We start from the raw sequence: 12,946 nt of genomic DNA, 5'->3' as shown, positions 1-12,946 counted from the left end.
CATGCGCTTGAAGCCCTCTCTATGGTCAGAGGGACTCATATACACTGATTTTTAAATTAACTTTTTAACAATTTGAGATATAATTCAGAGAGCACTCAAACTCACCACTTGTACATTTCAGTGGTTTTTAGTGTATTCACCCACATTATGTAACCTTCACCATATCTAATTCCAGAACATTTTCATCACTCCCAAAATCACCCTGTACCTATTATCCCATGCACTTTCTCCACAGATACCTCTGCTGCCTATGCAGGTATTTTAAGATGACTGGCTGGGGTGAATCTATAGAGTTATCTATATGGTAAGAAAACAAGAAGCTACATTGTCCAGAGGGATACTAAACCTAAATTCTTGGCATTGTTAGCAATTAGGCTAATGTAATTTTTATATATTGGCTAAGAATGGCAGAGAAACTTACATTCAACATCCATCTTCACATAACAATTAGTGTGACCCAAATTCATCCAAGATGTTAAAAGAAGGGAAGACAATCTACTAGGATTAGCCATAACTGTCCATAGTTGCAATCTCAAAACAGAGAAGATGCATACGGATAGTGGGAAAACCTCCTTTAGTATCAACCATAGCTGGATTAAAAAAAACAAAAACAAAAACAAAAAAACTTAATCATTAAGCAAATATTGCCCAGTGTGGGAAAATAATCACTAGACCAGTCCACTATTTAATGTAATGCAGCTTTAAATGCAACCTTACTGTCATCACTCTCGACCTGGAGTCTCTCCTAATGAGAAAAATTACCTTTAGGTAAAGGTCTGGCAGGAAAGCCTGCAGATGTGTGCTGTGCTGCTCAGGCTGTGGCAGGGCTCTAGTTACCTAAGCGTGCTCATGGCTTCTAAGACACACAGGAAAGAGACCTCACCTTCAGGCATCAGGGTGTTGAAAAGCGGGAGGACGTGTAGGTCCACGAGGGTATCTTGCTTTTGTGCACTTATCTGGGGTGCTATTTGCAGAGAAGGAGCTCCTTTATAGAGTGTGCCCAAGATGGATTTCTCTAAGTTGCTCTCAGAGTTGTCCAGCTGCCCTCACCAATAAGTCACAGTCTTTGTAGGATGATAGAAACCACCAGTCAAAGCAGATGCATATGGGTTGTGGGGAAGCCTTCTTTAGTATCTAACATAGCTGGATTAAAACAAAAAAACTTAACCATTAAGCAAATCTTGACTTTAATAATTTAGATAATAGCAAATATCAACTAGGTGTTAAGTTTAAGAATCTACCCTTAGCAAGGGCACTTAACACTTAACGGGGATTTTGTGGGATTAAATGAAGGCTACAATGAGCTCCTAATTTCTGTCCTCCAAGAAATTAGTTCTACTTGATAAACAAGTAAATAAGATCCAGAAATGTTTATTGGTAATGTAGCTCGTTCTCACTGAGGTTGCCCAGCAACGCTTCCAATGACTTCTGTTGTACAACAAGTAGTACTCTACTAATGCATGCATGATTTTATTGTAATTTGCAATAATGACTTAAATACATGTTCATGTCCAGGATTTTCCAAAATATAATCAGATGCAATCAAGTGAAGTTAATGACATTTATGTAATACATAAACTGACAAAACTGCCTGAAAAGAGTTATCTATGGAAGTATTGCTACATTATCTTTGTTTAATTCGATGCCCAGGAAACCAGTCCTAAATTTAAATGATGCCTAGATAGATGAGGCTATAAAGTATTTATTCTCTGTCAACCTATAAGAAATCACCAAGTGGCCAGAAAACTCCTGCAAACCTTCACTAAACTAGAATTTCATTTTCCTTTAACATGAGGGCATTAAGAAGTCTGAGAACCGACTGCAGTCACTGCAGTTGAAGGCATGAAGACATGATGAGTCTTTGAGGTATACTTCCTCTCATGGGGTCAAAACAATGAGGTCAGAAACTTGGAGAGTTTAATATTTATTTATTTATTTTTATTTTATTATTTTTTTCAAGCCAGAGTCTCGCTCTGTTGCCCAGGCTGGAGTGTAGTAGCGTGATCTCGGCTCACTGCAACCTCCGCAACCTCCGCCTCCTGGGTTCAAGCGATTCTCCTGTCTCAGCCTCCCGAGTAGCTGGGATTACAGGCATGCACCACCGCGCCCGGCTAATTTTTGTATTTTTAGTAGAGATGGAGTCTTGCCTGATGGCCAGGCTGGTCCCGAACTCCTGACCTCAAGTGATCCGCTCGCCTCGGCCTCCCAAAGTGTCAAGATTAGTGTCAAGGTTACAGGCGTGAGCCACCACGCCCAGCCAATTATTTATTTATTTTTCAGATAGGGTCTTGCTCTGTCACCCAGGCTGGAGTGCAGTAACACAATCTTGGCTCACTGTAGCCTCAATCTCCTGGGCTCAGGGATCCTCCCACCTCGGCCTCCTGAGTATCCAGGACCACAGACGCACACCACCACACCAGGCTCGTTTTTTTAATTTTTAGTAGAGAGGAGGTCTTGCTATGTTGCCCATGCTGGTCTGGAACTCCTGGACTCAAGTGATCCTCCTGCCTCAGCTTCCCAACGAGTTGGGACTATAGCTAGCATACCCAGCTGGATATTTCAGATGGTAGTTTTTCTGTGACCTTTCAAGAATAAACTTTTTTTCCCCTTGAGATGGAGTCTGGCTCTGTTGTCCAGGCTGGAGGGCAGTGGCGAGATCTCGGCTCACTGCAACCCCCGCCTCCCGGGTTCAAGCAATTCTCCTGCCTCAGTGTGTGCCACCACACCCAGCTAATTTTTGTATTTTCTTTTTTTGTTTTTGTTTGAGACGGAGTCTAGTCCTGTCACCCAGGCTGGAGTGCAATGGCGCGATCTCGGCTCACTGCAACCTCCGCCTCCCAGGTTCAAATGATTCTCCTGCCTCAGCCTCCTCAGTAGCTGGGATTACAGGCGCCCGCCACCATGCCCAGCTATTTTTTGTATTTTTAGTAGAGACGGGGGTTTTACCACGTTGGCCAGGCTGGTCTCGAACTCCTGACCTCATGATCCGCCCACCTCAGCCTCCCAAAGTGCTGGGATTACAGATGTGAGCTACTACGCCCTGCTCAGCTATACACTTTCAATAGTATAACTGTTAATACAGCAAAAAGCCAAAAGGTAGCTAAACTTGTAGATACATTTTGAGACGTGATTGCTACAAAAGTTCTCCTCATTCTTAAATGTTTTTATAAAACTCTTCCAATATACAAGACAGTATGTTATAAATAAAGCTGAATTAAATTCATTATTTGTCAAATTAAAAGACAAACTGTCTAGTAAAAGGAGGTCACAGGCCAGGCACAGTGGTTCATGCCTGTAATCCCAGCACTTTGGGAGGCCGAGACGGGCAGATCACGAGGTCAGGAGATCGAGACCATCCTGGCTAACACAGTGAAACCCCATCTCCACTAAAAATACAAAGAATTAGCTGGGCATGGTGGCGGGCGCCTGTACTCCGAGCTACTGGGGAGGCTGAGGCAGAAGAATGCCGTGAACCCAGGAGGCGGAGCTTGCAGTGAGCCGAGATCGCGCCACTGCACTCCAGCCAAGGGCAACAGAGCGAGACTCGGTCTCAGAAAAAAAAAAGAGGTCATGTGGTTCTTGTATTGGAAGAATAATAATACATATACATTATCGTTTTACTAAGTGCTAAGCAAATACTTGGAGCTGTACAATAAAGGAACTTCTGACATAACTGTTTTCTAAAAGGACTGGATTCCTAAGTCCAGCACAAGTGCCTGCTACACCAATTTGCTGAAAGGATTATTCCAAAGTTTCCCTTAAAGCAAGATTATTCAAGAGTTTAGAAAAAAAAAATCAACAAAATTATCCTTCAAACTATGTTATGAATAATCCTCTTGGTTTAGGAAAAGGAGGGCTCAAACTCTAAGAACTTTAATTTCAGCACAAGAATGAAGGGCAAGAAAGGGAAACCAATGGCAACATAATTTTTTTCTTTTAGTGTATTCAACTGTGTTTGCCAAGATTACTGTTATGGTGAGTGAGACTCAATTATCACACAAGTGTCTCTGGATTATTGCAAAGACTACAGCATGTTACCTAATTTCAAATAACATCAGGTATAAAACTATACAAAATTAATTAATGTATAAGAAAGTCCAGGTGAGGTGGCTCACACCTTCTCAGGCTCACGCCTTCCCATGCCACTGTACACCAGCCTGGGTGACAGAGCAAGATCCTGTCTCTTGCTCTGTCCAACCAACCTGGGTGACAAAAATAAATTTAAAACAAAAATTAAAAATAAAAATAAAAGTGGCTGGGCGCGGTGGCTCACACCTGTAATCCCAGCACTTTGGGAGGCCGAGGCGGGCAGATCACGAGGTCAGGAGTTCAAGACCAGCCTGACCAACATGGTGAAACCCCATCTCTACTAAAAATACAACTAAATAAATAAATAAAAGTTTAAAAAGGTAAAAAATTTGACAGGCAGATGGGAACAGTGGCTCACGCCTGTAATCCCAGCAGTTTGGGAGGCCAAGGTGGGCGGATCACGAGGTTAGGAGTTCGAGATCAGCCTGGCCAACACAGTGAAACCCTGTGTCTCTACTAAAAATACAAAAATTAGCCAGCCATGGTGGCGTGTGCCTGCAGTCCCAGCTACTTAGGAAGCTGAAGCAGGAGAATTGCTTAAACCCGGGAGGTGGAGGTTGCAGTAAACTGAGATCACGCCACTGCACTCCAGCTTGGGCAACAGAGTGAGACTTTGTCTCCAAAAAAAAAAAAGAAAAAATTGACAGGCAAAAACACACAAATATTCAAAAGGGGTCTATCTCTGTATTCAAAATGGGATCAATTATTATCAATGATCAATTATTATTCCACTCTGTATGTCCATGTGTACCCACTGTTTACCTCCCAAGCAGCTCAAATTTTCATTTAAAATCAAAATCAAAATGCTCCCGCCCCCTAACTCCCAAGGGCAATAAATGAATTCACCTTATGGGGGTGGAGGGAAGCAGGTATGGTGGTATGTGCCTGTAGTCCCAGCTACTCAGGAGGCTAAGGCAGGACTGCTTGAGCCCAGGAATTCAAGTCCACCTGGTTAACACAGAGAGATCACGTCTCTTTTTTTTTTTTGGACCGAGTCTCACTCTGTCACCCAGGTTGGAGTGCAGTGGCACAATCTCTGCTCACTGCAACCTCTGCCTCCTGGGTTCAAGCAATTCTCCTGCCTCAGCCTCCTGAGTAGCTGGGACTGCAGGTGTGTGCCACCAGGCCTGACTAATTTTTTGTATTTTTAGTAGAGACGGGGTTTCCATGTTGGCCAGGTTGGTCTCGAACTCCTGACCTCAAGTGATCCACCCACCTCAGGCTCCTAAAGTGCTGGGATTACAGGCATGAGCAACCGCACCCTGCCCATGTCTCTTTTAAGAAGAGAGAAAAAAAAAAAAGCTGGGTGTGGTGGTCTCCCAGCACTTTGGGAGGCCAAGGCCCAACAGTAGATTGCTTGCGCCTGCTTGATCACAGGAGTTCGAGACTAGGCTGGGCAACATGGCAAAATCATGTCTCTACAAAAAATACCAAAAAAATGTATCCAGGTGTGCCTGTAGTCCCAGCTACTCAGGAGACTGAGGTGGGAGGATCACTTGAGCCAGGGAGGTCGAGGCTACAGTGAGCTGAGATGGTGACACTGCACTATAGCCTGGATGACAGAGACCCTATCTTAAAAAAAAGAAAAAGAAAAATCAGAGCCAGCAAGTGTGCTGGTTCCATCATATGTGTCCTCATGCTCCCTGCACCTCAGCCCTAGGAGGACTAGGGGATGAAGTTTTCCAGGTCATCACAGCTTCTGAATGCTAGTAAGTCTAGCAAGAAAGACCACTGATTTCTATCTCTGATTTTTGGAAATACAAATATAAAAACACACATACATATGAACAGACAAAGAGATAAGAACACCTACAACCTCCCATCAAGCTTGGCTATTTCACCTACTCCTGTTGATTTCCTAAGACACCTCAAGAGCCAGGTCCCATTACTCTATACTTACCCACAAGGAATGGAAAGGCAGGCTTTTTTTGTTTGTTTTTGTTTCTGTTTTTTGAGACGGAGTTGTGCTCTTGTCGCTCAGGCTGGAGTGCAGTGGCACGATCTCGGCTCACTGCCACCTCCGCCTCCCGGGTTCAAGCGATTCTCCTGCCTCAGCCTCCTGAGTAGCTGGGATTACAGGTCCCCGCCAGCACACCCAGCTAATTTTTTGTATTTTTAGTAGAGACGCGGTTTTGCCATATTGGGCAGGCTGGTCTCTTCACTCCTGACCTCATGCGATCCGCCTCGGCCTCCCAAAATGCTGTGATTACAGGCGTGAGAGCTACCACGCCCGGCAGGAAAGACAGGTTTTAAACAAATGAGCATCAAGAGGACAAAGACTCAGATACTGACATTTAATCAGCTGTTCACTTGTTTCACCTGTCAATTCCAAAATAAGAAAGCCTTTCTATTACAGATTCCATAGTATGCTCAATGACAACACAACACAGAAACACAAGTTGCTGAAGCCAAGACTCTCATGACTCAAAATGTGTTTATTTTGCTAAAAACAGTGATCTGAGCAACCAGAGATTATAAAGAAGTTCCAATTACGTGAAGTTTCCAGATTCGAAAATCAAGACTACACCATTCAACTCATCAGTAGTCTCTGAGCTAAGAACATCTCACCAAAATCAATGGAAAGACTGCGAAAGATCTCCAGTAAGAAAGGACCAGGAAAGCAATGTCCATATCAGAAAAGGAGTGGTTAACGTGAGTCAGACTGTAGTCAAGAAGCTTAAATGATTTCAGCCAACAACAGAGAATCCCACAAAGAAACCATACACTTCCTATAACCAATGTTCCCCAACCCCAGAACAGTTTCCCAAGGTCTTCTATAACAAGCGTTCCTCCTGACTGGTTTGAGTTCTCTCTACTCCAACAGATGATTCTGTTCTTCGTTCACTGAACAACTTAAGAGCTGTTCAACCCCCCAGGTTCCAAAACCTCTCGCAGCTGGGGATCCTTTTAAACATGCACATCACTCAGGAGCCCATGGGGATGAGAGGCATTCACAGAGCATCAGGGAAAATGGAAAGCAACATTTTGCTTAACAGGAGAAACCGCCCCTTATTCATCTTTCTCCCACATCACCTAACTCTAGGGAATGCTTAACGTGGCTTGAAGGAAATGAAGACAGTGACCTAAAAGCACACAGATGCAAGACTTCCAGGAAGAGGTTTTCCCATCCTGCTGGACTCCTGTAGTGTCAGTATTTGGGGCTCCCTCTAATGCTACATTTCTGCTGAGCCTGCAGACATACTTGGAACCCATCACCTTCGGGCTCCCAGACTCAGGCTCCGCACAGCCCGCGAGGGAAACGGTCATGGGCACGCACGGACACGTTTCCATCTTTGCATGTTTATCTACGTCGACTGTGAATTCAAGCAAGGGTGGCCCTCGTGGACAACCTACGAGCCTTAGGGACACAAAAGGCTTCCTGTGCAAACTGCACGGAATCTCCTGACAGGACTTCACGTTAATCATCATTCATAGGTGGGTTCTGGGGCTGGACCCCACGGAACTCGTCTTGGTTGTGTCTTGGACTTCTCACTGCCCCAAAGGAGCCTACTACTGTGGTTTTACGGTCTGAGGAACAGTTAGGCCTCGAAGGCCTGGCCTAGGGAGAGTGCACTCTGCATCCCGAGCTCCCGCCTTCCCCACTCGGCGGCCGGGACCGAGTTTCCCGCCCCACAGCCCGACCAGAGGTTGGTGGCAGTTGGAGGCAGTTGGGACCGGCCCCAGCAGGTTGGAACCGGTCTGGGCCGGGCCGGAGGAGGAAGGGGGGGAGGAAGAGGCCGCCTCGCGCTCTCCCTGCGCGCGTGACTCACGCTGGCCGCTGACGTCAGGCGTGCGCGCGCGGCGGGGGGGGGGGGCTCTACGTACGTGTAGTGCTGCGGTTTCTCGGGCTGTGCCTGCAGCACCTGAGCGGTAGCGGCCGGGGGCGCCGAGGAAGCTGCGGAGCCGCCGGGCCCGGGGCCCTTCGACATGGTCTTGTCTTCCTGCCTCTTCGCCGCTCCCCTTTTATTATTCAGTCTGCGCGGTCCGCGCCGAGGACCCAGTGCGCCTGCGCCGCGCCACGAGAACGTGAAGACCCCCCACACGGCAGCAGGGGTTGCTGGGAGTTGTGGTTCTATGTCCGGCTGGAATTTTACCGTCGGCAGAGGGTTGCTGGCAAAGCACAGGACCACAATACCCAGGGATCCTTGCTGCTAGTGTCCCGGATGCTGAGGGCCTGCGACGGCTTCTGGGAATTGCAGTCCGGTCGCATTTCTCCTTCTTACCAGCGCGTTTTCAGTTTCATAGGGAAGCCTTTCCATGAAACTGGAGCGCCTGGAGGAGAAGGGGCCCAGAGCTAGGGAGGCCCTAGCGATTTCTGCGAAAGAGTTCCAAGTATAATTTCACTGCCAACAGTGTCATAACTACTTTGCCTTTATACTTAGTACAGCTAGGTTCGGTTCTAATGCCAGCTCAGAGCAGTGCTCCAAGCAGGGCTTAAGAATCTCTTGTCGGTTCTTAGTTCTGGGCCCTGTGCTGCAGGCACCTGCAATCCGCCAGCAACCCCTTCATCCCTGCGGCGGGTCTAACCTAAGAGGCATTGAGAAAGCTTTGCTAAGGAGGAGGTACACCGCACGCTACAGTTCCCGCGCCTTTGCCGAGGCGCTTCATTTACCTTTGCCAAACTCGACACCTGGAACTCCACGACTTGTGTGCTTTCTCAGTCTGACACCTGGCCTGACCAACTTGTTTCCAGTACATTAAGGGCCAAGAACGAATTTAATCTCCGCCTAGAATAGTCTCTGAGGTACACTGACAAGTTGCCAGTGTTGAGAAGCATCACAGGGTCCAGAGGAAAGGCCTGCGTTTCAGTAGGGCGTGCCCGTATTTATCCACTCTAGTTTTCTTGTCTGGACGTCAGCCTTTTTACTTGGGACATTATCTTTCCCCTCTCTGCTTCCCACCAGTCAAGCAAAGTTCTTCACTTTATAAAATAAGCCAGATGCCCCAGACCTAGGCATTTGTTTCTGTGAGTTTTAGAATGTTCTCCGTAGATATTTTAACCGTTGTCATTTAATTTGGTTTTTCATATTGAATCTATTTCAAATCCACTGGTTTTGATTTATATTTTCTTAGATGGGATTACATTAACAAATGATTATCTCATTAAAGAAACACATTCCAAATAACCTTAGGGGTGAAGGGTGGTGGGGCTAATGGAAAATCGTTAATGTTTGAGTGACACATACTTATTTTATTTAGCTCCAAGTTCCCTCACATCAGAAGCCACATTACAGAGTTGAGAAACTGGTTTTTCCTAAACAGGCTAAATCGTTTAGCCACTAGGGGCGTTTGAAAATGAAAAATTCCAAAAGGACAAATAAAAGTTGTAGTATATTGCTTTAATCCTATGATTAAACGCAAGTTACTTGGTTTATGTTAGCCTCACAATACTCAAGTGTGATCTGACTGAAGAAATAGAGTTCACAGCACTGGATTTTAAATAATAGATGTATATCATGAGCTTCAGAATAAGTGTGTACTGGTGGAGTTGGGAGATGATATCATCCAAACTGCTTAATTTACAAAAGAGGAAACCGAAACCCAGAGAAGCTAAGTAACTTGCACAAAGTTACTCAGCAAGTTGGTAACAAGAGGAACTAGGACAGTAGCCTACAAGACTACATCACATTCACTGTTGGGTTTTGTTTGTTTTGTTTTCTTCTGCTTTTTTTCATTGTATAAACATTTTTGATTCTTCCTCATTTCCTGTGTTGCTTTTCCTCCATTGTACCAATCTGGAAAAAGTGAAACATACCTGCATGACTACGAAGTTAAGAGAGACAGCCTTTTTTTTTTTTTTTTTTTTTTGAGACAGAGTCTTGCTCTGTTGCCCAGGCTGGAGTGCAGTGGTGTGATTTCGGCTCACTGCAACCTCCGCCTCCCAGGTTCAAGCAATTCTCCTGCCTCAGCCTCCTGAGTAGCTGGGATTACAGGTGTGTGCCACCACGCCCACCTAATTTTTGTAGTTTTAGTAGAGATGGGGTTTCACCATGTTGGTCAGGCTGGTCTCGAACTCCTGACCTCACGATCCACCCTCCTCAGCCTCCCAAGAGCTGGGATTACAGGCGTGAGCCACTGCGCCCAGACTCCTGTTTCCACGAATCATACTTAAATGGATAAATGTATATCCATACCTTTTTTCTCTGGGTGGCTTTAGTTTCTAATAATCAGCAAAGCTGGAAAGAAAATGACTGTCCATCCACACAAAGGCATGGAAATGACAGGATTCTGTATAACCCAGAAAAATCGTGAAACACAGCAGGGAGCGGTGGCTCAAGCCTGTAATCCCAGCACTTTGGGAGGCCAAGGCGGGCGGATCACAAGGTCAGGAGATCGAGACCATCTTGGCTAACACGGTGAAACCCTGTCTCTACTAAAAATACAAAAAAATTAGCCAGGCGTGGTGGCGGGCGCCTGTAGTCCCAGCTACTCAGGAGGCTGAGGCAGGAGAATGGTGTGAACCTGGGAGGCGGAGCTTGCAGTGAGCCGAGATGGCGCCACTGCGCTCCAGTCTAGGCGACAGAGCAAGACTCCATCTCAAAAAAAAAAAAAAATCGTGGAACACAAAGGGGGGGAACAATTTAGAAAGCCTATTCCTCTTCTAGGCCAAAGTCAAAAAAAAAAAAAAAAAGATGACAAGTTATTTTTATGTTTGCATCCCAGAGAATTTGACAGCCTCATATGTGTGTCTAAACAGTCCCCTGTTTCTTAACTTGACACAGGTTTGAGAATAAAGCATGAGAATCCACCTAGGTTTCTCTTCTCAGCATGGCATTAATAAAATCATGTAATTTTTCCCTACCTCAAATTTTGAGTCAAAGGCAGAAATCAAAGTTGGTTATCACAGTAAATTTAGGTATATGATGATTAAATACATAATGTGCACGTTAAGAAGGCTGGCTGAGCGCGGTGGCTCACGCCTGTAATCCCAGCACTTTGGGAGGCGAGAGGCAGGCGGACCACGAGGTCCAGAGATCGAGACCATCTTGGCCAACATGGGAAACTCTGTCTCTACTAAAATACAAAAAATTAGCCGGGCATGGTGGCGCATGCCTATAATCCCAGCTGCTTGGGAGGCTGAGGCAGGGGAATCGCTTGAACCCAGGAAGCGGAGGTTGCATGGAGCTGAGATCGCGCCACTGCACTCCAGCCTGGCAGCAGAGCAAGAGTCCGTCTCAAAAAAAAAAAAAAAAAAAAAAATTAAGAAGGCTGAAATAATAACAGGAATTTGATACCAGAGATTGAGATGAAGCTGAGCTAGTTTTTCAAAGTGTGAATTTTTTTCTCATTGTTTGATACTTGACCACTGGTGTGACAAGTCAATATTGAGGTATTTGTACTTACGTACTGTAATTCTCTGAAGGTCAGGCATGGTGGCTCATGCCTGTAATCCTAGCACTTTGGGAGGCTGGGGCAGAAGGATTGCTTGAGTCCAGGAGGTCAAAACTGCAGTGAGCCGTGGTCACTGCACCACTGCACTCTAGCATGGGTGACTGGGCAAGACCCCACTTCAAAAAAAAAAAAAAAATTACCGGCCAGGGGTGGTGGCCCATGCCTGTAATCCCAGCACTTTGGGAGGCCAAGGCGGGTGGATCACAAGGTCAGGAGATCAAGACCATCTTGGCTAACACGGTGAAACCCCGTCTCTACTAAAAATACAAAAAAATTAGCCGGGCGTGGTGGCAGGCGCCTGTAGTCCCAGCTACTCGGAGGCTGAGTCAGGAGAATGGTGTGAACCCAGGAGGCAGAGCTTGCAGTGAGCTGAGATCGTGCCACTGCACATCAGCCTGGGCGACAGAGTCAGACTCCGTCTCAAAAAAAAAAAAAAATTATTTTAGTTGAAACCTATGCATACCTGTATCTGCTACTTTTTCTTTTAATAGTTTAGAATATTTGCTGGACCAGCATCAGAACTATAGAGTAGAATGCCCAAGGCTCTATTTCAATTTTCTGGGCTTTGCTTGGCTAATCTTAACCTTAAGCCTGCTATGGTATTTTATATACTTGAGGCAACTGAAGAACTGACTATTACAATCTACCCAAGACATTTACTTAGGCAAAGGTAGGGATTAGCATATTTACACATTTGTCATGTTTCTTCAGAAGTAATACCTGCCAGGATATGCTATTAAACAAAAGGGCACATATCTAGTTTAGTTATCTTTTGTTTATTCTTTATGGACATGCAAATACTATAGTAGGACTATTTACTTTCTGGCTGTAGTCATTTCATTCAGTTGAAGTACATAATTCAAGTAACATGTTGCTTAGTAAGTTACCTCTTGTTTAAGCATATGGAAATCAAAAAATATTTTGTGACACCTTAAAAACATACAAAACAGTTCCTCTAAAATAATTTATTAACGTGTTTATTTGTATTTATTATTTACCCCTTCCCACCCCACCAAGAGACCTGCTTTTTGTTAAAAATGTATGTGCATGATATATGAAATACTTGATAATATAACATGATTTACTGAATTCTAATTCTCACACTACGCACTTAACTATCAAAATATTATGAAAGGTAAATAATCCAGGGAACACATTTTATTTTACATCGGAAAATATTTACAAAAATTTTGTTAAAGTAGCCTCTCTGCGTGCATAGCATTCGCTTGATGCCTGTAAGTTTAGACTCCTGCTCATTCTGATAGAGACCAATGCAATTCATTTGCATTGACTTTCTATTGCAGAGCTTTGGAACCAAGGGAAGGATCCAAACATAGCTCCATTTTATCCAATCAGAAGGGCCGCTTAGTGCTAAACTCTGATTCGTCCATTCCTCTTTGCATCCATCCAATCATTAGGCCACTTTAACAGCCAATCAGCGGCCTAAATATGCACCAATCATGGA

General features: G+C 44.9%; 1 protein-coding gene across 6 annotated transcripts in view; it reads right to left on the bottom strand.

Annotated features, from left to right (window-relative positions):
• Positions 1 to 8,087, bottom strand: part of UNK (unk zinc finger) — a 40,830-nt gene extending 32,743 nt beyond the window's left edge. For 2 of the 6 annotated variants that reach the window (XM_063599412.1, XM_008965833.4), the window contains exon 1: positions 7,915 to 8,086. In XM_063599412.1, coding sequence (XP_063455482.1) covers positions 7,915 to 8,018 — 104 coding nt within the window. In that variant the 5' untranslated portion in view covers positions 8,019 to 8,086. Of the gene's footprint in view, positions 1 to 421; positions 591 to 883; positions 1,144 to 7,914 lie in introns of all 6 variants that reach the window. The other 4 variants (XM_063599409.1, XM_063599411.1, XM_063599410.1 and 1 more) reach the window with 4 other exon arrangements.
• Between the last annotated feature and the right edge of the window lie 4,859 nt (positions 8,088 to 12,946).

Source organism: Pan paniscus, chromosome 19, assembly GCF_029289425.2.
Source record: "Pan paniscus chromosome 19, NHGRI_mPanPan1-v2.0_pri, whole genome shotgun sequence".
Classification (NCBI taxonomy): Eukaryota; Metazoa; Chordata; class Mammalia; order Primates; family Hominidae; genus Pan; species Pan paniscus.
The sequence above is the reverse complement of the archived record's forward strand: the minus strand, read 5'-3'. Positions and strand labels throughout refer to the sequence as shown.